Source organism: Ursus americanus, chromosome 2 (genome assembly GCF_024610735.1).
Source record: "Ursus americanus isolate L20-20 chromosome 2, mUrsAme1.1.p, whole genome shotgun sequence".
Taxonomy (NCBI): Eukaryota; Metazoa; Chordata; class Mammalia; order Carnivora; family Ursidae; genus Ursus; species Ursus americanus.
In genome coordinates, this window is record NC_142128.1 from 21,422,158 (window position 1) to 21,443,057 (window position 20,900).

The 20,900-nt window shown below is 47.2% G+C and overlaps 1 protein-coding gene across 2 annotated transcripts in view; it reads right to left on the reverse strand.

The window, feature by feature from the left end:
* The window catches only part of PRKCB (protein kinase C beta), a 315,575-nt gene that overhangs the window by 50,630 nt on the left and 244,045 nt on the right, over positions 1–20,900 (reverse strand). For both annotated transcript variants that reach the window (XM_045776452.2, XM_045776451.2), the window contains exon 10: positions 9,382–9,555. In XM_045776452.2, the coding sequence (XP_045632408.1) occupies positions 9,382–9,555 (174 nt within the window). The remainder of the gene's footprint in view (positions 1–9,381; positions 9,556–20,900) is intronic.

Consider the following 20,900-nt stretch of genomic DNA (forward strand, 5'->3'; position numbering starts at 1 on the left):
CTAAAATAAAATGTGATAAGAGAAATTGCATGACAGGCACAAAGAGGGAGCTCTGGGGGCGTCAGCTAACTAACTGGCCCTCACCCACTGCCTCTGATTCTTACATAATTATTCCCCCTGTAGTGCCCTGAAATTTGACTTTGCTCCCCACTCTTATTTTTAAATCTATTATATTATTATTATTATTATTATTATTTTTTTTTTTAGTAATCTCTACACCCAACATGGGGCTCGAACTTACAACCCCGAGATCAAGAGTGGTGTGCTCTTCTGACTGAGCCAGCCAGAGTTCCCCACTCTTCCGATAAAATTATTTCAAGGCCTCAAAAGATCTTTCTTCTGGTCACATACAGTAGTTTTCGATTAGGACCTATTTGCTGTCCCCTACTACATGAAAATCACAAAGTACGTATTGAGTACTGAGAATCTCCTATTTGTTCAGTTTTCCAAAGAGGACATGTCACGGCTCAAAGCTTCAACTCTCATCTCTCTGGGCTGATAAAAATCTTGACTTATATTTCCATCCTCCTTCTTTCTCCTGAGCTCCAGTCAGCTCCAGCTGGCTACAGGACGTCTCTACGTGGGTGTCCCACTGTCAACTCCAATTAAAAGCTCAGAAAGGCAAGCTCACCATCTTTCTCTTCAACCTAGCCAGTCTGCTCAACTTCCAAAGTGTTTTTCCCTAATTGTCATTGTTCTTGGTGTTATTCTTCGTTACCCGTTGCCCTTGTCCCCTCGGCACGAAAAGATTTCAGTCAGTTTTAAATCTCCTTTCTTCATATTCTCTCGTATTTGATCAGTAAGTACATAAAACTAAATGTCTGTCTGTCATACTGCATCATGCAAAATGGCTGGACAGGATGTCTCGCATCTGGAGTGTGAGTGTAAGGGTCGTTTGATTTAAAACACTGACTGCAAGGCATGTGCCGAATTTATCTGGGGGGTCTGGGGTAGGGCAGAGAATTCAAAGAAATCATCATTCTTTCTTTCTCCAAGACAGCTGAAAGTGGGATGCGACAGGATGCCCATGTGACTGCCCGGGGGCAGGGGGGACACCTGCCACTTTTAATAAGATACCATAGACAGAGAGGATCGATAATGTGGGCAACTCTAACCACACGCCCCCATGCTCTCAAGGGAGTGTCAGTAAGCATTTACCTATTGAGTGATCTTTAATGATTTTCTAATCTGACCAATGAATTAATCCTCTCCATAAACTGTTTCTCTTACTGCTCAGATGCGTCTCCTCTCGAGAAGCTGTATGGTGCCGTGGTTAAGAGCCCTGGCTTTAGCAAGCGCTAGTCCTGGATTTAATCCCAATTGTACCGCTTACCCACTCTGAGACCTTGCAACAGATCCTAAACCTTCCCTGCTTTCCCTGAAAGGGGTAAGAATAGCTTCTCCTTCAGAGGGTTTTGCAAAGGTGATGCACATCCCATCTGGGCAAACTCACAGAGCCTCCTTCAAGTCAGCATGTGGTCAAGGACATGCATCAAGCACAACTTTTCTTTCCTCTCTATTCTATAGCCTTAGAATCACTATCAGAATCAAGCAATGGCTGCTCCTCTAACTCTCTTGGTCAGCTTTCCAAGCCTTGCCCTTCCACAGATAGAGCAAAGTTCTCAAGGCCTAGGACCACCCCTCCTCTTCCTTGGATTTCTACAGACCTTTGGTTGTTGAATGAATGTGCAAAGGCCACTGTTAAGAAGGCAGAGAGACCCAGGCTCTGTCTCTTCCTACCCACACCCACTTTATAGGCCCGGGTTGCATTCCAGAGTCCTTTCCTGAACTTGGGATCCTCTGAAGCTTCCGTTACCTAAAGCCCTGACACCTGTGAAGCTCTCACCAGCTTCCTCTCCTTGGAGACCCTCAGCGCCATGTTTGTACCACTAGCTCCAACACGGTTAGTTTCCCTGCACTCAAGATGGCATCTCCCACCTGACACGAGCACCATACCCCTCCCCTGTAGATACAACCCCCTTCTTAAAGCTTCCAGCTGAGTTAGCAGTAGCCAACTACCAGCTGACTGGGCCAGGAATCAAATGTCTGACCTATGCTGAACCAATCAGATTCTCTGCCCTACAAGTATGAATTAGTACCCAGGGAATTCGGCAGATAGGCAACCTGCCGAAGGAGCTAGGGAAGCTATGCTACCATGATCAGGGAGAGAGAAAGAAAACAGGGAGAAAGAAACAAGAGATCTATTCTAGAAAGCTTTGAAGTGCTAGTTCTTCATGTGGCTCAGGGACATCTTTGCCTTTGGGTTGTTTCCTTCCAATAAAATTCTGTCTCTCTCTCTCTCTCTTTTTAAAACATGCGATAGTTTGGAGGAGGAGGAGGATTTCTGTTTCTTGCAACCCAACCCTTGCCGACTGAGACTACGCCAGAGCCTCCTACAGCAACGCCCTTTCATCTAACCATATCCTTGGATACTGCTGCCAACCCTGAGCCCATCCCGAGTTACCAGGACCCCTCAGACGCTCTCAGTGCTCGACGGACACACCATCAGGGGCCAGCCCTACAAGTGGAATCATCCCTATCCCCCTCCCTGTCCCCGCATGCATTCTGGGTTGACGCCCTTCCCGGCGTGCCTTGCAACTGAGTTCTTGCTGGACCACGACAGCAAATTTGGGGAGGAAGTAACTTCTGTCCTTCAGTGACTCATAAAATCTAATTCTATTTAAAAAAAAAAAAAGAAGTGCATATGTTCAATTGAAAAGAAAACATTTAAAATAGATGTTTTGCTAAGGAGACGTAACTGCCTGTGCCCACTGGCAGTTGGGAAATTGCATGAATGTGCCAGGCTGACAACTGTCCCTGGGAAAAACTGCAGAAGGACCGGAGGGAACGTAATCCTTTTGTGCCCATGAGCCAGGCGCCCCTCAAACCCACCTCTATTCATGCAGGTAGCCTCCCTTTACTGTTTCTTTGGCACGTCATACGTCATCTTTTTAAACCCTCCCTTATTATGCTCACTTTAAAGATGATGAACTCAATAGTCAGAGCTGTTTCTACAGGTCACACAGCCACTAGCCGCAGACGCAGATTTATCTGACAGAGGCGCTCATGCTTATCCCTTTGTGCCTCTAGAACAATTTGCCTAAACCCCAGCTCGTCTAATGAGCAATTTTTAAAATTCAGCCTCTTTCTGATGGCTTTTACATCTCCTTGGGTATTAACTTTGGCCATCTTGTGGCACATTCAACACTTTGAAATTGTTTTATGATAGACATTTCTGAAATCATATAAATTCCAAATGAAGACGATTATCTATGGACCCCTCCCTAAGTCAAAGCAACGTTCTGATTTGTCTGCGCCTCTTTCTGATTCTTTTCCGTGTGCGTGTTCAGTTATAACACGTTTAGAATCATCTCTTAAATAAAACTTAATACCTTTCATTTTCGGTTCACGTTGTGCCATCCATATTTGTCAGAGAGTCTTTTCATCCAATTTTTTGAGAATGCTTCCGATAGAACTTTGCTTTTCTAAAACAGTTTTTTTGAAATGAAATCTGCATCATTCTAAGAATGACAAAAGTTGTTTTGCATAGCGGTGGGTGTCTTTCTCCCTTTTATCTATTTTGGCCACCTTCAGAATTTTTTTATTCTATTAAGGGTCTTTCATCTTCAAAATTCGAAGTTGCTCACAAGAAAAACATATCAAATTTGCAGCACATTGGACTAGATTTGTCATTTTTTTAAAGTAGCTGATTCATAAAGGAATTCTGGGTCACAAAATGCAAAATGACAATCCACTCGGGCTACACTGGCCTCCTCTCTGCTCCTCAAACACGCTGAGCATGTTCCCGCCTCGGGCACTTACACTCACTCTTCCTCCTCCTGTCTAGAACACTTTGCCTCCAGATAGCCACATGCCTCGCTCCCTCACTTGCTCTGGTCTCTGCTCAAATGTCATCCTTATCAGAAAGACTCCTCTTTGACCATTCGATCAAAAATAGCATCTCCCCCACCCAATCCCTCCATCTCTATAGCCCCATTATTTCTTGTGGTTTATTATCTGTCTCCCCCACTGGAATGTAAATTCTAAAGCAACAGGGTCTTTATCTCTTTTGTTCACGGATGTACCCCTCACAAGGATGCAGCCGGGTCCTGACACATTTATTTCAACAAATAAATATTTGTTGACAGAATCAATAAGCATTCGTAGCCTCCGTATACTGGCAGGAATTATCTGACTTTTAGGGGATGCTGGCTTCAGAGAGACTGCTGTTTCACAGCCCAGCCTGCCTCCTCTTCTGCAGCACCGATAATCAGGGAGTCAGGGGCTATGCAATTCTAGAAGGTGAGTGCGAGCCAGACGACCACCTCCATGGGCCATCCCCGAAATGGAGCCTTCCAGCTCACCTGAGCCATGCTAATGGTGGTTTGCCTCATCACATATGCAGTGCTCCCTACATTTTAAAATCACTCCCACCACAAAACCTTTCCAATCATTGCCAGATCCTTGCGGGGTAAGTAGGTGACGCTTTCATAGTCGAAAGAACACCTTCAAGGGGTATTAGAAAACCTGCCACTTACCAACTGTATATCACAGCCAATTCATCTCTCTGGGCGTTGCTTTCCTTTGTGCCGAAATGTGAACAGCCCTTGCTTATGGTGTTCTTGTGAAAGTTGGATGCAATCATGACTTAATGTAAAAATGACTTATAAACCCGGAAAAGGAACCTGGAGTTAAGGCGGGAGCAGGAGAGCAAGGCTGGGGTTCTGGAGTCTTGCAGAACAGATCCCAGCTCCGCCCCTTATCTACTGTGTGACCCTGCATGAGTTACTTAACATCTCTGGATACCAGTGTCCTCATCTACAAGGCAGGGGGAGAGTAACGGCGTCTATCAGGGGAGGTGCCGGGAGGATACCTGCCGACTGACCCACACCAAAGTGCTCACAATGCTAGCTGCTGCTTCTTGTTGCTGTTTTTATCAACCCCATTAAGGCCAGTTGGGTGGCAACTCGACATCACGTACTAGCAGACGCCTGGGCTCTGAGTTCCATGGGCCTGGGACCCCGTGCTGTGTCCAGGGGAAACTACCCAACATCCCAGATCCTCCAGCCTTTCTCCCACAATGTGAGATGCCAGCTAATCCCTTCCGTTGCAAGATTTTTCTGGCGAGGCTAGAAGTGAAAGGAAGTTTTCCAAGTCCACACATGGTAGATGCTCGGATGGAGAGTCAGTTCCACGCAGGAGAGGGAAAAGCTGAGGAGCACCATGAGCCTTCACTGAGCACGTGTGAGGGGAGCCAGGGGCCAGGGCTCGGGCCCCCGCCGGAGCCTACACACAGGCTGGCTGCTGGTGGCTCTGCCCCAGGGGTGTCAGACGGACTAGAAATCCAGTGAGTCACACTCAGCACATTCAAAAGACCTCCCCCTTGCAGCGGTTAAGTGTAAAGCTCGGTGGAGCCGGGCTGCCTGGGTTCAACTCCTGACCCTGAAAATGTACTCGCTGTGTGACCTCAGTCCGCTCGTCCTATAGGGTGATGACAGGACGCATCCAAAGGCTGTCATGTGGCTTAAGAGCATAGCCCTGGGCCTCACGTGTGGTAGGCATTATTGTGCCTTTGAAGTACATTTAATTTACGTAAAATCAAAATATATGTGCTTGAAAAAGCTATCTGCTACTGGGTGAAGGGGAGATGGGACGGTTACCTGCTCAGCCCCCAGTGGCCTCTGACTTTGGCGGCAGGCCCGCAGGTGCGTCTTCTCAAGCCAAGCACACTTGTGACATTTAAAGTTACACTCCCCCCCCCCCAACAATGCAGCTCAGAGACACGGTAGCGACTTCATCTGATCTGAACCAACAAGATGGCGATCTGCTCCATCCTTGGCCTTGCTGGGTCAGGAGACTGTGGGTTGGCCGCCAACACGGGCCCCTTGAGGGGAACTAGGGCACTGCACAATTCCCAGGTAAACTCCATCCCCACTGTCTAATGCCAGAAAGCATACTGAAATACAAGTGAGTGGGGGAGGGCAAGATGAAAAGAATCTCCTCAAATCCACTCCACTATCATTTTTAAAGCAGTAAATTACTAACAAAGGTATTGTATATTAATGAGCTAATATTAGTCGCACATGACTAATACCCCCAATCTCAATACATTCAGTTGAAATGGAAAGCGGTGCTCCAAGCTGGTCCAGCCTCTTGCTTGAGAACAAGATCTCTTCTTGATCTACTGATGTCAGTCAGTGAACTTGGGGACCCCCAATGGGAAGAAGAGAAGATGCGGGATGAAGAGCTGGAGGTTTGAGAATCTAGTTTGGTCCAGTCTCTGTCACCCCTTGAGTGCCTTTAGCACCTAATTCCCTAAAACTCCAGCTTTGGAATTCCCTTCACCATCTGTGCCAAGACCCCGTAGGATGTGACCTGTGGCTCACGTCATGTTTTTCTTTACCTTGACTCTCTTCTTTTAGGCAACAATTCTATTTTAGAAGTAAAAAGGCAACAATTCTATTTTAGTCACCTTTGGAGCATAATCATGAACCAATTCATGACAAACTGTCCAATAACAAGAAGGAATCAAGCACCGAACCTGCCTTTCCTATATGAACAGGACCACCGGGACCAGCCAACTGAGGAGGGGCAGCCTGTCTCCCTAGCGGCATTCCAACAAATACATGAAAAAGAAATGGCAGAAGAGGATATTACCATTAAGGGGCCGAGGCATCGCGTGAGTGGGTTGCCAACATCACAGAAAGACGCACACGGGACATCATTGCCTTTGAATGAAAGAGTGCACCTTCTCCTCCATTCTTACCAAAGGGATTGGACATGAGTCTGGCCAAGGCTCTAGGTCCGGCTACCAGTTTGCAGGAGAACATCGACGGGGGGTGGCGGGAAGCAGGTGCAGGGGCCCCACGACTGTACAGTCAGCAAAATCCAGACCAAAAAAGCTCTGGGTCAAACAGCCCAGGATTTTCAGCAGATAAAGGGACAGGTAAAAGGAAGGGATGGAGGGGAGAAATCACTGTATTAAAAGGCTTAAAAGACACAGCCAGTTTCTAAAAATGGGTAAGATTTAAACTATCGTATTAAGAGACTGATAAGACTCAAGTGATAAAACTATAAAGACACGCAAGGAAGTCAAGCTACTGTTGGCCGGGAGACTGAGATTAGAACACGAACAAGCTTCAAGAGTGGCTGGCCACAGTTCCGTTCTCAACCTAGCTGGTGGTTTGAGGAATTTAACCTTATAATAACTCATTACTAAAACATCGATTTTGTGTGGTTTTCTGTATTTGCCTTATAATTCCTCAAAGTGTAAAAATTCAAAGACTTTACCGTGCTATCATAAATAGAAGAAATCTGTAAAAAGTATATATATATACACACACATATATATGTACATATATATAAAATAAAAGCAAACCAATGACCTAGAAACTGGTGTTTGCCAAAGCTCAGAACCTGAAGCGTGCTACTCTCTCTGTAGGGAAGTGTTAAAAAAGATGGTGCAGGTGTGCTGGCACCAAATGGAAACATTTCCCTTGAGGCACTCAGAATTAAAGCCAATTAAAAGGTGAATGTAATTTAAAATCTACGTACCAGCCAAAGTCACCCTTTGTGCCCAGAGCCATTTTGCACAGGGGTGTATGCACCGTACTTTGGCAAACACGACCCCAGCTCTTAGTTGTACCTGCAGTGGAGTGAAGGACGTTCTAGGAGCCCCATCACCCAGCAGATCCCAACAAGAGGCTGGTGGACCAAGTCCCTGCAGGGAATACTATACATACTTGCCTAAAATGTGTCCTCCCCTGATGGCCTGCGGTAGGGAGACTATCTGGGAATTAGAACTTGACCCCACCAGAAAATCATATTCTCACCCAAAGCGCAGATGCTGTAGGGGCAATGAGGGGACCATATGGGGACCCACTTGCTTCTGCAGGTTCTATCATATCCCCTACTGCCCTGTTTTGTGACTATCCTATGTCTGTTTCCTCTGCTCCAAGACCATGAACTTCCCAAAAACAGGACCTAGTTTGCTTGGCTCTCTATCCGAGCACTTCGTCAAAGCCAAGACAAATGCTGAATGTCTGTGAAATGAGTGAGTAACATCCACTGAACATCGACCTGGCCCCAAGCACTGTGTCAAATGCTTCTCGTGTATAATCTCATTTCCTCCTCACAGACACCTTGGATGTAGCTACTTTTAGCTCATCCATTTTACAGATGAGCAAACTGAGGTCAGAGGGGTTTTACAATTTGCCGAAGGCCACCCAGCGGTAAGTGACAGAGTCAGGATCTGAACCCAGGTCCCTCTGATCCCAAAATGTATCAAGAGACTTCTTAAAACAGGGAAGGAGCCAAGTTTCAGCTCTGCCTCTTTCACACAGGGCAGTTCTAAGCCCGATGTGTGGTCTGCACTGAGAAAATCCAGCCCAAGGCCAGTTTTGGATCTTTCTAGGCTGGGAGTGTGGAATTTAACTTAGCAGAGAACGGGACTTGGTGATGTTGGAGGAGAGAGGAAGTCCAAGCTTTAAATTCTATGCAATATACAAAAGCATCCCATCTCACACAAGGGGCAGGCTAAAATCAGCAAGCATAGTGAGAGTTACACAAAATCAAAATAATCTTCAAGAATCCCTCAAAGCATCTTCAAGTCACTGGGGCCATTGGTCCTTAGAGGCCCCAAAGGCAAGAATGAACTTTGTACCTTTTTGCATTTGGAGGCTGGCCACCACCCTTCTTAGGTATGGAGGCCGGGGTCTCATTTGAACAGGGAAAAGGTGAGAGGGTACTTAAAGAGATGGCCCTTGCTCTCGCAGATAGAGCCGGAATCACAGTTAATAGCAGATAGTGCACAAACGTCCCCTTTTCTTCCTGGGAGCCACAGCTCTGTGCTTACGAGCCCCTGCCTGGGACACTGGGCCCCCCACCTTGGGGGAGTCCTCTGAACGCTGTGTTCTCAGGCAACCCCTCCCTTAAGGAAGTCCATGCAACTGGCAGAATGCATGCGAGCGTTCATCTGCAGGGTCTGCAGGGCTGACTGTAACCATCTAAACACACACACCCTGTGGCCCTTCCCACTCGTTCCCATCTGCAAGCTCTGCTGTAACACTGCATATCGTAAGACCAAGAAAGTTGTCAGTCACTGTCCCCGAGTGACCTCTGGCTGAGAAAGACCCTGCTCTGTTGGTTATTAAACCAATGGCCCGAGTTCCTTTATCTTCATTGAAACAGCATCTGCCTAGGGGAGAGCTTCTCAGCAGCTGCCTTGGAAACTCTCAGTGGCCTCCCCCAGGCACCCCATCTTCCTGTCTCTAGAATGGAAAGGGTCCAGATGTTGCTTTGGGGCGGGTGCTGTGGGGATAGCTTAGGCCAAAGCCCAGGGAAGCCCTGGGGACGGGATGGCCAGGAGCCCGGGCGAGTTACCATGGTCTGGAAGCAGGAATGCAGTTGGGTCAGGAACGGCGGCTTCCCAGGCAGGGCCAGCACCCGCTTCTCCACCATCGTGCACTCCACATCGTCATCCTGGATCACGACGTCCTTCTTCAGGATCTTCACAGCATAGAGCTCGTCCGTGCCTTTTCGCTCAGAGAGCATGACCTGGGAAAGAGAGGAAGCCTGTCAGGGTGGTTGGAAGGGCCTGGGGCGGGGGGGGGGGGGAGCCATGTTCACTCAAATCCACTCCATACTCTGCCCAGATGCCCTCTGTGGACACCAGGTCAATGGATGACGTTGTCCACGGACCTCACACTTTGACTGGCTAAACCCAATCCGCAGGCAGGGTTCCAACAGCAACAAGCAAGTATTGATCCCTTTGGGGCATGCACCAATGCCCAGTCACCAGCGCCAGAACAGAGACCGCCTGAGGGACAGAATCTTTGCTTGTTTTGTTCACTGGTGCAATAGTGCCTGGTACATAGTAGATGTTCGATAAATATTTGTTGAATGAGGGCTTGAGTGAATTCCTGATGACACTGAATGTGGAGCATTTGTTCCCCTTATTCACTCAATTATTTAATATTCATTAAGAGCCTGCGAAGCGCTGGGAATACGGCCATAAATAAGCAGGCATGTTCTCTGACCCTGCAGTCTTGAAGAAGAAAGATTTCAGATATTAATTACAGGGATGATTAGTGTAATATTTTAACATCCTCTCCCGCTGTCCTGCGGCTTCCTTTCATGCAGCTGTGGTCCCCATCCCAGCATGTTAATCGGTGTGGCTCAGGACACATCATGATTTCCACTGGCGATGGCTATGTCAGATGCAACAGTGGCCAGCAGGTACTGTTCTCAAGAAGCCTCTTAGAAGCAGCACGGGGCAGTACTGCATTGCATGAGACCTGATCAGGCCTGGGAGCTTCTGGGAAGGCTTCCTGGAAGAAGAAGCAATCGGTCTGAAATAAGAACTTACTACAGGCACTGTTGTGTCAGGTATTTGGCAGGTGATTACCTCAATCACCACTACATTTCTGAGCATTTACCAAAGTACCAGACAAGTAGTTTTCATTTGTTATTTCTCATTCCTTTGCATAAGAATCAAGAAAGTAGGTACCATTAAGAAACCTATTTTACAGGAAAGCAAGGCTCATGGAGGGTGAGAAGCCTGCCATACAGCAAATACACTTAGAGGCAGGGCAGGATTTGAACTCAGGTCTACCTGACTCTAAATGTCTCTGCCTTTAAATGTTCTACTTGCCCAGAGCTCCAGAAGAATCCTCGAGGAGTTTAGGTGGTCAAGCAAGTAAAATGCTCATATCTGACTCAGCTGGAGGACCAGAGAATGCAACGGAGCCCTAAGGCCAGAGGGAGGGATACCTAAAAGGCTCTCCGAGGCAGGAGGGCAGCTGGGCACACTTCCTTCAGCTCTTATCCTAATGGTAAGAGTCTGACTGCATGGAAGCTTCCAGGCTGAGCCCACTGGCTCACAGAGAGGCTCCATTTCCTGCTCTCACCATCTCCTTTCTCATCACAGCCAGGGTAGCCATGGGCAATGCAGACTCAGGAATTTAAAACATCTAGTAAGAAAGTTCCTGGTGCACACTTCCTCTACCAGAGGACAGTTGTCAACTTCTTCCCTCCGGCCCCACCATAGAAATAAGGGTTGCCAAGCTGAGTGGGTCCTACCTGCTGCACGTTTACTCAGTCCCCATGCACATCTGCCAGCCCACGGGGCACAGTGGGGCTCAACGTGCTGGGCTGTGTCCTTAGTGTGTTTCCCATCTCCCCTGTTCTCTCGTCGGCCCTCAAGGGCCGTTTTCCCTCCCCCAGCCCTCGCCAAGGCAGAGATGATGACTACAAGAGGCCAGTGTTCTAAGATGTAAAGAGTCAGGTGGAGATAGGGGTGTTCTGCTCCCAGATTCTAGAGAAGGCTGGCGATGTGGCAATTGCAGGGAGGAGGCAGGGATGTGACTTGGCCAGAAGACACATGGGTAGAGGGGCTGAAGGTGGAAAGAAGAGCCTTCAGCTGAGGAGACCCCCTGAGTATAGTAAGAGGGGCTCAGTGCTGAGCCGGTTTCAAGTGTGGACAGCCCCACTGACCCATCACCACTGATCAAAGCATCATCTAACTAACAATCCTGAATACTTGTAAACATCCCCTCCTCAACTGTCCAAGACAGAGGAGAGGGGCCCTGGACACCCCGAATGCCGATGCAGTCATGATGGAACATCTTAGCCCCCTGCCTGGAGGAGAAGCAGGACAGATGGCTGGGAATTCTCCAGGCACCAGGGGCAGGGGGGACATCCTACAGTGGTTTCAATCATCCCCACTTCACAGATAAACAAACTGAGTCTCAGAGACATTAACCCGCTCGAGCTAACAGTTGCTCTAAAAATGCAGCTCTGCCCATGCTATTCAAGTGCATATAATCCTTCAGGGACTCCCACAAGCCACATAATTCCATGACTACATCCTCTTCTTTCCTTTCCTTTGAATATTCTATCCCCACCATCTGCAGTGTCCAGAAAATCAAAGATTCAGCTCTGATGCTACCTTCTCTAACCCTCAGTGATGCACTTAGACCAAATGGGCACCAGGACTGTCTTGTACCTTTGTCAGTTACTTTGACACAAGTTTCCCAAACTTCAATCAGTCATTCATGTGCCTTTTTTTAAACATCTTTTCCTATCACCTAAACTGGTATTCGCTTAGTATTTTAAAAATCTAGTCATATTTTTACTGAACTAAATTTATCTGAAAAAGGAAACTTTGGATCACCACTATTAATGGCAAGTCAGTATCACTAGCCATAAATGGAAGATCAGCATAAAAATAAATAAAAGCAAAGCAGTGCTAGGAAATTCTAGCTAGCTACTGCTAGCTGCTGAAGGTTCCAAGCCAGCCCCTGCGTGTTCTCCTTGTTAAAGGAAGAAATGGTGTTAGCAAATGTTAGAGAACTATTAACAGCATACATATTGTCATCAAAAGAGATTTTCTTGTTCAAGTAATTAGAAAGATTGAAAGAAAACATAAAGAGAGCGTAACCTTATCATGATGTGATTTAATTTTAATATCACATCTATGTACCACCTACAATTTCAAGCACAAAACTAAAATCGTCTTGCAAATCATCAAAGCTATGTGCTTCACACCTCAGGAGAGAGTGTGGTATTTGCAGAAATCATTTTTTACGTCAATCAACAGGGATGTGTAAAGATTCTGGTGCCCTGCCCTGTCCTAAGCAACATGGGTAGAAGGAAGAATAAACCAATACCAGATAGCACCTCTAACATCGTGGGAGTGGTATGCAAATGAGACAAGGTCAGGAAATTCCCCCATATTGGTTGGAGGAGAATAGAAATGACATACATGAAACACAGATAACGATTTAGACATAGAACTGAATCAGATTCTAGAGCAGGGGTCAGGAAGCTTTTCCCGTGAAGGGCCAAATAGTAAATATTGCAGGTTTTGCAGGGCAGTCTTTGTATCAGCTACTCAACTCCGCCATTGTAGTGGGAAGGCAGCCATAGACAATACACAAATGAATGGGTATGGCTGGGTTCCAATACAATTTTTTTTGTAGGGGGCGCCTGGGTGGCTCAGTTGGTTGAGTGTCCACCTCTGGATTTTGGCTCAGGTCATGATCTCTGGGTTGTGAGATTGAGCCCCACACAGGCTCCATGCTGGGCATGGAACCTGCTTAAGATTCTTTCTCCCTCTGCCCCTCCCCACTCACTTGCTCTCTCTCTCAAAAAAAAAAAAAAAAAATTTTTTTTTAAAATAAAATTGGGTGATGGCTAAATGTCCACTGACAGGTGAATGGAGGAATGGATAAAGAAAATGGTGTGTGTGTGTGTTACAGTGGAATATCATGTAACCACAGAAAAAGAATGAGATCTTGCCATGGGTGACAACATGGATGGACCTAGAGAGTATTGTGCTAAGTGAAATACTTCAGACAAAGAAAGACAAATACCATATGATTCCACTTACACGAGGAATCTAAAAAACAAAACAAACAGACAAAGCAGAAATAGACCCATAAATACAGAGAACAAATTGGTGGTTGCCAGAGGGTAGGGGGTACAGGAATAGACAAAACAGATGAAGGGGATTAAGAAATACAAGCTTCCGGGGCGCCTGGGTGGCACAGCGGTTAAGCGTCTGCCTTCGGCTCAGGGCGTGATCCTGGCGATCTGGGATCGAGCCCCACATCAGGCTCTTCTGCTATGAGCCTGCTTCTTCCTCTCCCACTCCCCCTGCTTGTGTTCCCTCTCTCGCTGGCTGTCTCTATCTCTGTCGAATAAATAAATAAAATCTTTAAAAAAAAAAAAAAAAAAAGAAATACAAGCTTCCAGCCACAAAATAAGTACGTCATAGGGTTGAAAAGTGCAACATAGGGAATACAGTCAACAATATTGTAATAACGTTGTGTGGTGATGGATGGTAACACTGTGGTGAGCAGAGCATAGTGTATACAGTTGTCAAAACACTTGTTATACACCTGAAACTAACAGAATATTGTGTGCCACCTATACCTCAATAGGAATGAATGAATGAATGAATGAATGAATGGCGATGGGCTGGGTACCAGTTGTTTGCTAGAACACGTGTTTTAAGGAAGTTCAGGAAAAACAGAAGTTCCTACATAATCACAGTGGCAGCAGTTTAATTTGGAAGCCAATCCTAGCATGCCTTTAAATTCTTCCAACTCTTTATTATAAGAACCTTCTGATTGGGCAGTGGGCCCACCTGGCCACAGCGGATTGGATCAGAGGTAGCTCCTGACCTAAGCTGAGCCAATCAGATTCTCTCTCCAAAGAATTTGCAGTTGGATACTGGGCCAAATCAGCCCTGCGCCCCTGAAGAGAGAAACACACATATCTGCCTAGAGTGGTACTTTTCTACCACATGCAGGCAAAGAAGAAACTGATATTGGGGGAAATGAGCAGAGGCGTTGCTTTCCAGGGCCTGGGTTCCAGTTTCTCATGAGGCATGGCTGTTTCCCACTGAAAAACTCCATCTCCCTCCAATAAAGTGATCATTTTTATTGATATTAGTTGGAACAGATTTCTGTTACTTAGGGATCTTGTAAGACAAAATTTGTTTGAGTGGCTCAAATTCTTAATAAAAATTAAAATGTCAGGTAGCCAAATAGCAGCAGCAGGTTGGTATGCAACCGAAAACAAGGCAGGTTCCACTCTCCTAAAGGATGGTACTTCTCTCAGATCCCCTAGGGGTACTTGTTTATGATACAGATCCCAAGCACTAGAAGCTCCGCACTGTGACCTGGTAGTCTGCATTTTCACAAGCGTCTCTCCTCCCTGTGACTCTAATCACCAAATTTGTTGACCTGTAGAACACTGAGGTACTATCAAAATCGATTCATTGAATACGGTGTTTAGGCAGTATCCACAGGTCAAACAGACTCCTTCTGTCTTGATTTTCCGAACACCTTCTCAGCAGTCATTAACGGGGGTAAGAAGGAAACTTCTCTTTGTTCCATGATATTCTCATCAAGCTCTTCTTTCCAATAGGAACTTCTCTGGCCCCTCTTGGATGCCTTTTTGAGAGCTGCTTTCCTCATGCCATGAAGGAAGTGATATTCTGCGGTGCTTAGAAAGATTTGATACTTCTCAGGCAAGAGGCAGTCTATGCCCTCTCCCCTTGAACCTGGGCAGATCTCTGCGACTGCCTCAATGAACAGGATATAGTGAAAGTGGTCCCCTGTGATTTCTGAGGTCGTTGCTTCTCCGTTTCTCTTGGGACATCTGCCTTTGGAGCCTTGGCTCCACCATGCTTGGGAATCCAAGGAATGAGACCACTTGAAGAAGTCCTGGGATTACATTCCAACCAGCCCCCCCCCCCCCCCCCCCGGCCGTGCTCCAGTCTCAGCTGTCCCAGCTCCGCCCCCTGCAGGAGAGAGCCTGAACCACGATCCACCAGCGAGCATTCCCAATTCCCAATCCCAGGCCCACAGAAACCACAAGAGATAATATATGTTGTCAACTTTGAGTTTTGGGATCATATTTCATGCAGCAATAGATGACTGAACAGGTTCGTCTAAGTTCATATGTCCATGAACATAACCCAGGGCTGCCAGTGTGGCCCCTGTTACCTTGGCTTGTTTAATCCTTGGGTGTGGTTGTGCACACTCTTTTCAATCAAATTTTTTTTTTAAGGCTTCAATTAAGAGAAGCAAGAGAGATGGAATTCATTCTGCCTTCCAAATGTGTCATCTTTTCCAGTCCTATCCAGGATTTGGAAGGCGGGCCAATTCATCCATTCATTCAGTAAACATTACATGTCTAGGATGTGCCAGGCACTGAGATGGGCACTGAGGATGTGGAGTGACAAGCTCATGAAGCTCGTCCTCCTGCACGAGTAGTTACCAAATTCAGTTATGATTCAACTCCAGCAAGAGAAGTGCACGGGGCTCCGTGAGTATTTGAGTGGAGACCTAACCTGTCTTGTGGGTCAGCGAAAGATGCTCCGGGGAAGTGAGAGCTAAGCGCAGACCTGAATGATGAACAGAACTAGAGGCGTATTCTAGGCGGCATATTGCAGGCAGAGGGAGGAGAACAGTGCTCCCTTAGGATTAAACCATCTGAATCCACAAACCTTGGTCTAGAATTACTGTAGGAAGTGAGCATGCAAGCTCTAGAACTCAGATTCTGGATTCCAATTCCCAACTGCCTGAGACAGAGCAAACAACTATCTCTAGCAGAACAGGAGAGCTCCAGCAAAGAGAGCGGCGCTGGCACCAAGCCGGAGACTGGACAGGCAAGAGGTGGTGTTCAGAGGCAATGATGAACAAAAGTGATATTGGAGGGAGGGTCATCCTGGGAAGGGGGTGGGTCATATGCAGTTGGTAATGATAACCACTCCCACTGCTTGCTCACGCTGCGCAGGATCTCATTTAATCCCCACACAAAGGTGGAGTGGGAACCTTTACTATCCCCACTTTGCAGACAAGGAAGCCAGGACTTAGGAAGCATGGTGACTTGTCCAAAGTCCCTCTACCAGGAAGTGAAACTTCTGGTGTCACCCATCTCCAGAACCTATGCTCTTAACCATATTCTATCTGATTCTCTGGACCTCAAATACCCAGTGCTCTGCTACAGTCAATTTTTTTGTTTTGAAAGAGAGAGAGAGAGAGAATCTTAAGCAGGCTCCACATTGAGTGTGGAGCCCAACGCGGGGCTCGATCTCATGACCTTGTGATCATGACCTGAGCCAAAATCAAGAGTCAGACACTTAACTGACTGAGCCACCCAGGGGCCCCGGCTATGGGAAATTATTTAAATTACTTCTTTAAATTATTTATTAAACTATTATTGCCAGAGTGTTTCAAATTCAGCTCCAGATCCCAGCCCTGCTCCTCGCTTTCCTACCCACCCCACCTGCTGAGGCTTGGGACCTTACAGGCTACTCCATGGCCACAGACGGAAGGGTCATTTCCTTTTTCCATTTCTTATACAACCACGAACAAACCATTCATTTACTTGGCGAGAGGGGCTTGGTGTGAGTTGGAGCCACAGCCGTGACTCCAGCTCATCCATCCACAAGTTCTTTCGGGTGATGAGGCCACAAGCAGGAAGGGTATGGCCCTGCTTTCAAGCATGAAGCGGCTTGGAGAGATCTTCCTCTCCCTGTGCCCCAACGCACTGGCACGGGAGAAGAAAATGGCAGAGAGACAGCCATTGCCGTGGCCACAGTGATGGCCACGTTCTAAAATGTCCCTTTAAGTGCCAGCGAGCTATTGCTTTTCATTAATTGTCTCATGAAGTTTCTGGAGTTTCCACTTCAGTTAATACCATCATAGAGGGCGTGGGCTGTTTGTTCAGCTGTCCCTCCATCTCCAGGGTGAGGATTCCAAACAGATTGAAAGGATGTGTTGAAGTGACGCTCTTATCAAACTCCAAGCCACATCTGTTACCCAAGAATCTTCTGGGAGAGATGTGATAAATAACAACGTTCTGGTGGCAGCAGAGAAAATGTGGGAAAGTAGCCCAGGGATCCTGGCTGCAAAGTTTGTTGTGCGCTGAACTTTATTGGTGAATCCAAATGGCAGAACGTGCCCGGAGTCCTGGCCTCTGGCCACAGGAAGGTGTCGCATACTGGTTAGGGCATGGGGTTTAGAGTCAGAGGACCCAGGAGCTGTCCCAGTGCCACCACACACTAGACGCACGACCCTGGGAAAATCACTTAACTCTTCTTCCTCTGGACATAGGAACAACGATAATTCGCTTTTGGTGGTAGTGCGGGATCTTGGTGGGATAAAGTGAGCAATGTGCACACCTTCACTCAGCACCCCGCAGGGCAAAGGATGAGAGCTTAATACCTAGCAGTTGTCCTAGTTTCTTGGGGCTGCCATAACAAAGAACCAGAAACTGGAGGCTTAGCACCACAGGATTTTATTCTCTCATAGTTCTGGAGGCCAAAAGTCCAACATCAAGGTGTTGGCGAGCACACTTCCTTCTAGAGGCCTCTGTCTAGATTCTCATGGAGAATCTGCTCCATGCCTCTCTCTCCTAGCTTCTAGAGGTTGCCAATAATCCTCTCTGCCTGTTTTCATGTGGCATTCCTTCCCAGGCCCCTGAGTCTGTGTCCAGATTGGCTTTTCTTTTAAGGACACTGGCCACTGGATTAGGGTCTACCGTAACTGAACTTGATTACACCTGCCACGACCCTCTGTCCAAATACGGTCACATTCATACAGATTGTATTAGTACTTAGACATATATTTTGGGGGAAGACAATTCTATCCACTATAGTAGTTATCATCAGTTTCACCTTTTCAGACAATGATCGGGATGGGGGGCCTGCTTATGATCCTTGCCCACCAGCACCAATGTCCAGTTCTCAACGGGCTAAGGAGATTTGCCCTGCAGGGACTGTGGGTCTGCGCGCTTACCAATGTGCGAAGGTAGGCATAGTTAGGGACCAAAGACCCTGCTCCCTGTTCCCCCAGCTTCTACGGACACCTGCCAAAAGTCCAAAGCCAAATTGAGTCTCTCTTAACTCCTCTCAGTTACGTCCCTCGTTCAATACATCAGCAAGTTCTGTCAGCTCTTCATTCAAAATGCATGCCCTATCCAACCTCCTTGCTGATCTAAGCCACCACAATCCTGAGTCTAGTCTCCTGAATTGTCTCTTCATTATTCTTTGCCTCCCCGCTACTTGTTCCCCACCAACACGTGCACTCTGTTCCATGTACCTCAACAAAGCTTTAAAACTCAAGTGGGTCCCTGTTCGCTCCACCCTCCTAGGATCTTCCTCTCTTCCCACTGCACTTAGGACTCTTCCCCCGGATATGCCCAAGTTTGCTCCCCTATCTCCTTGCAGAGGTCCTCCCTGACCACCTTCTTGAAAGTTACAGCCCCGATTGTCATTCCCCCTCCCTTTCTTCTACTTGGTTTTCCTTCATAGCACTCACCATACCTGACGGCATAGCAATCTCTTTATTTTCCTCCCTCCCTAGACGTAAGTTCTAGGAGAGCAGGTCTTTTGTTTGAGTTGTTCACTGGTGTATCCCTAACATCTAGCACCTAGTAGACTCTCAAGGAATATTTGCTGGATAAATGAATGAAAAAGTCCAAGTGGGGGGAAGTAGCTTAAAAAAAAGAAACCCTAGATCTGGGCCACTAGAGATCTCCAGTGACTTCGGTCTCAGCATTGTTTAATTTGTATATGGCTATTTCCAACCCACATTTCACAAAGAACTTGAGGTAGCATTCAAGATTACATAATATAAACATCTGGATTTTATGGCATGTAAATTATACTTCAATAAAGGTGATTAAAAATGATCATACCCCATAGAGTAAGTATGTGTGTGTATTTTCTCTCTTCCCTCCTCCCTCTCTTTCTCCCTCTCTTCTCCTCCCTCCCTCAGCTTCCTGGAGGCCAAAGCAACCAGAAACACATGAAACATAACAAAAGTTCATATTTCCTTTAAGGAAAAATCACTTTTTGAAGAGAAAAATAAGCTTTCCCTAGAACTTAGGTCTAAAAGAAATGTCTTGCATGGATCTTGAACATGTAGTGCTATAGTGGATGACGTTCCTAACAACATCCCTACCACAGGGGCGGGAAAGGAGGAGGAGGAGGAGGAAAGACCAAGCATCTAGCATTGTCAGAACATGCAAGCTCAGCTACCATGCTGGGATTGGGAAAAGATTCTAATTTGAACTCAAATGGTACACTGAAAAGAGAAAGAGAGAAACTTGGGGCTCATAGGGCCCCCAAACTCCAATCTGGGAGAAGAGGATGGGTAAGGTGCTTGAGCTGAGGTCAGCACGGGACAGGGAGGCAGAAACAAGTTAAAGGCCGGTGTGGACACTGTCCGCCCACTGCAGACCCCCAGACACCACCCCCCCCTCGCCCACACCACGAGGGAGTAGTCTTGTGCACCAGGCTGGTGGTAGGCGTTGGGAGCTTGTCTGCTGTAAGGTGTGCCTCCTCCTTTATTTTAGGGTTCCATCTTTTCGAGGGTCACCCCTGCTGTCCGGGCTGTCCCCTGTGGGTTTCACCGAGCCCCTCAGAGGCCAGCAGAGGGTACTTTCGATCAGCTCAGCTCTAAGTTGTTTTTTTTTTTTTTTAAAGATTTTATTTATTTATTCGACAGAGATAGAGACAGCCAGTGAGAGAGGGAACACAAGCAGGGGGAGTGGGAGAGGAAGAAGCAGGCTCATAGCGGAGGAGCCTGATGTGGGGCTCGATCCCATAACGCCGGGATCACGTCCTGAGCCAAAGGCAGATGCTTAACCGCTGTGCCACCCAGGCACCCCAGCTCAGCTCTAAGTTTTAAGGCAGATACGAAGCCCCCCGACTCCTTCCCATCCTTGGCTGGGGTTTGCCTCGCGTGCCTGCACCAAGCTCTTGTTTCTCCAGGACGCACATTAGAATTCCCTGTGAGCTTTTAGAAGCTGATGCCTGGGCCACACTCCAGACCCATTAATCAGAATCTTCTAAATATTGGGGGCCTTCTTGTGCCAGGCCTGGTCTGTCCTGGGGAGGACGCAGTGGTGACTTGGCAGGCCATCTGGATGGTGGTGGAATTAGGGGCTGGAACCCTGGGCAAATGCCATCCGTCTGCCCTTCCAAGGGTGTTCACTCGCTTGGCCATAGGATTTTGAGAGAAATTTGGGTGCAGCCGAGTTACAAAATGAAGGGGAGCTTCAGCATCCTCATCTTGACAACATGACAGGTATCCTGACAAGCTCTTCAAGGGAAGCATGAGATTGTGATACCAACAGAGTCTGATGAGCTGGAAGTCTGCATCTAATTAGAACAGTAAAATCACAGTGGTACAGGCTCGGCTCTGTAATCATGAATTCAAAGCCTGACTGTCATGTGCTTGCTGTGTGATTGTGGGCAAATTACTCCATCTCTCTGAGTCTCAGTGCCCTCACCCATGAAAGGGGCATAATGACAGCTCCTCCCCCACAGGGCTGTTGGGAGAGCCAATGACGGAACGCAGGGAAAACTCGGTGCCCAG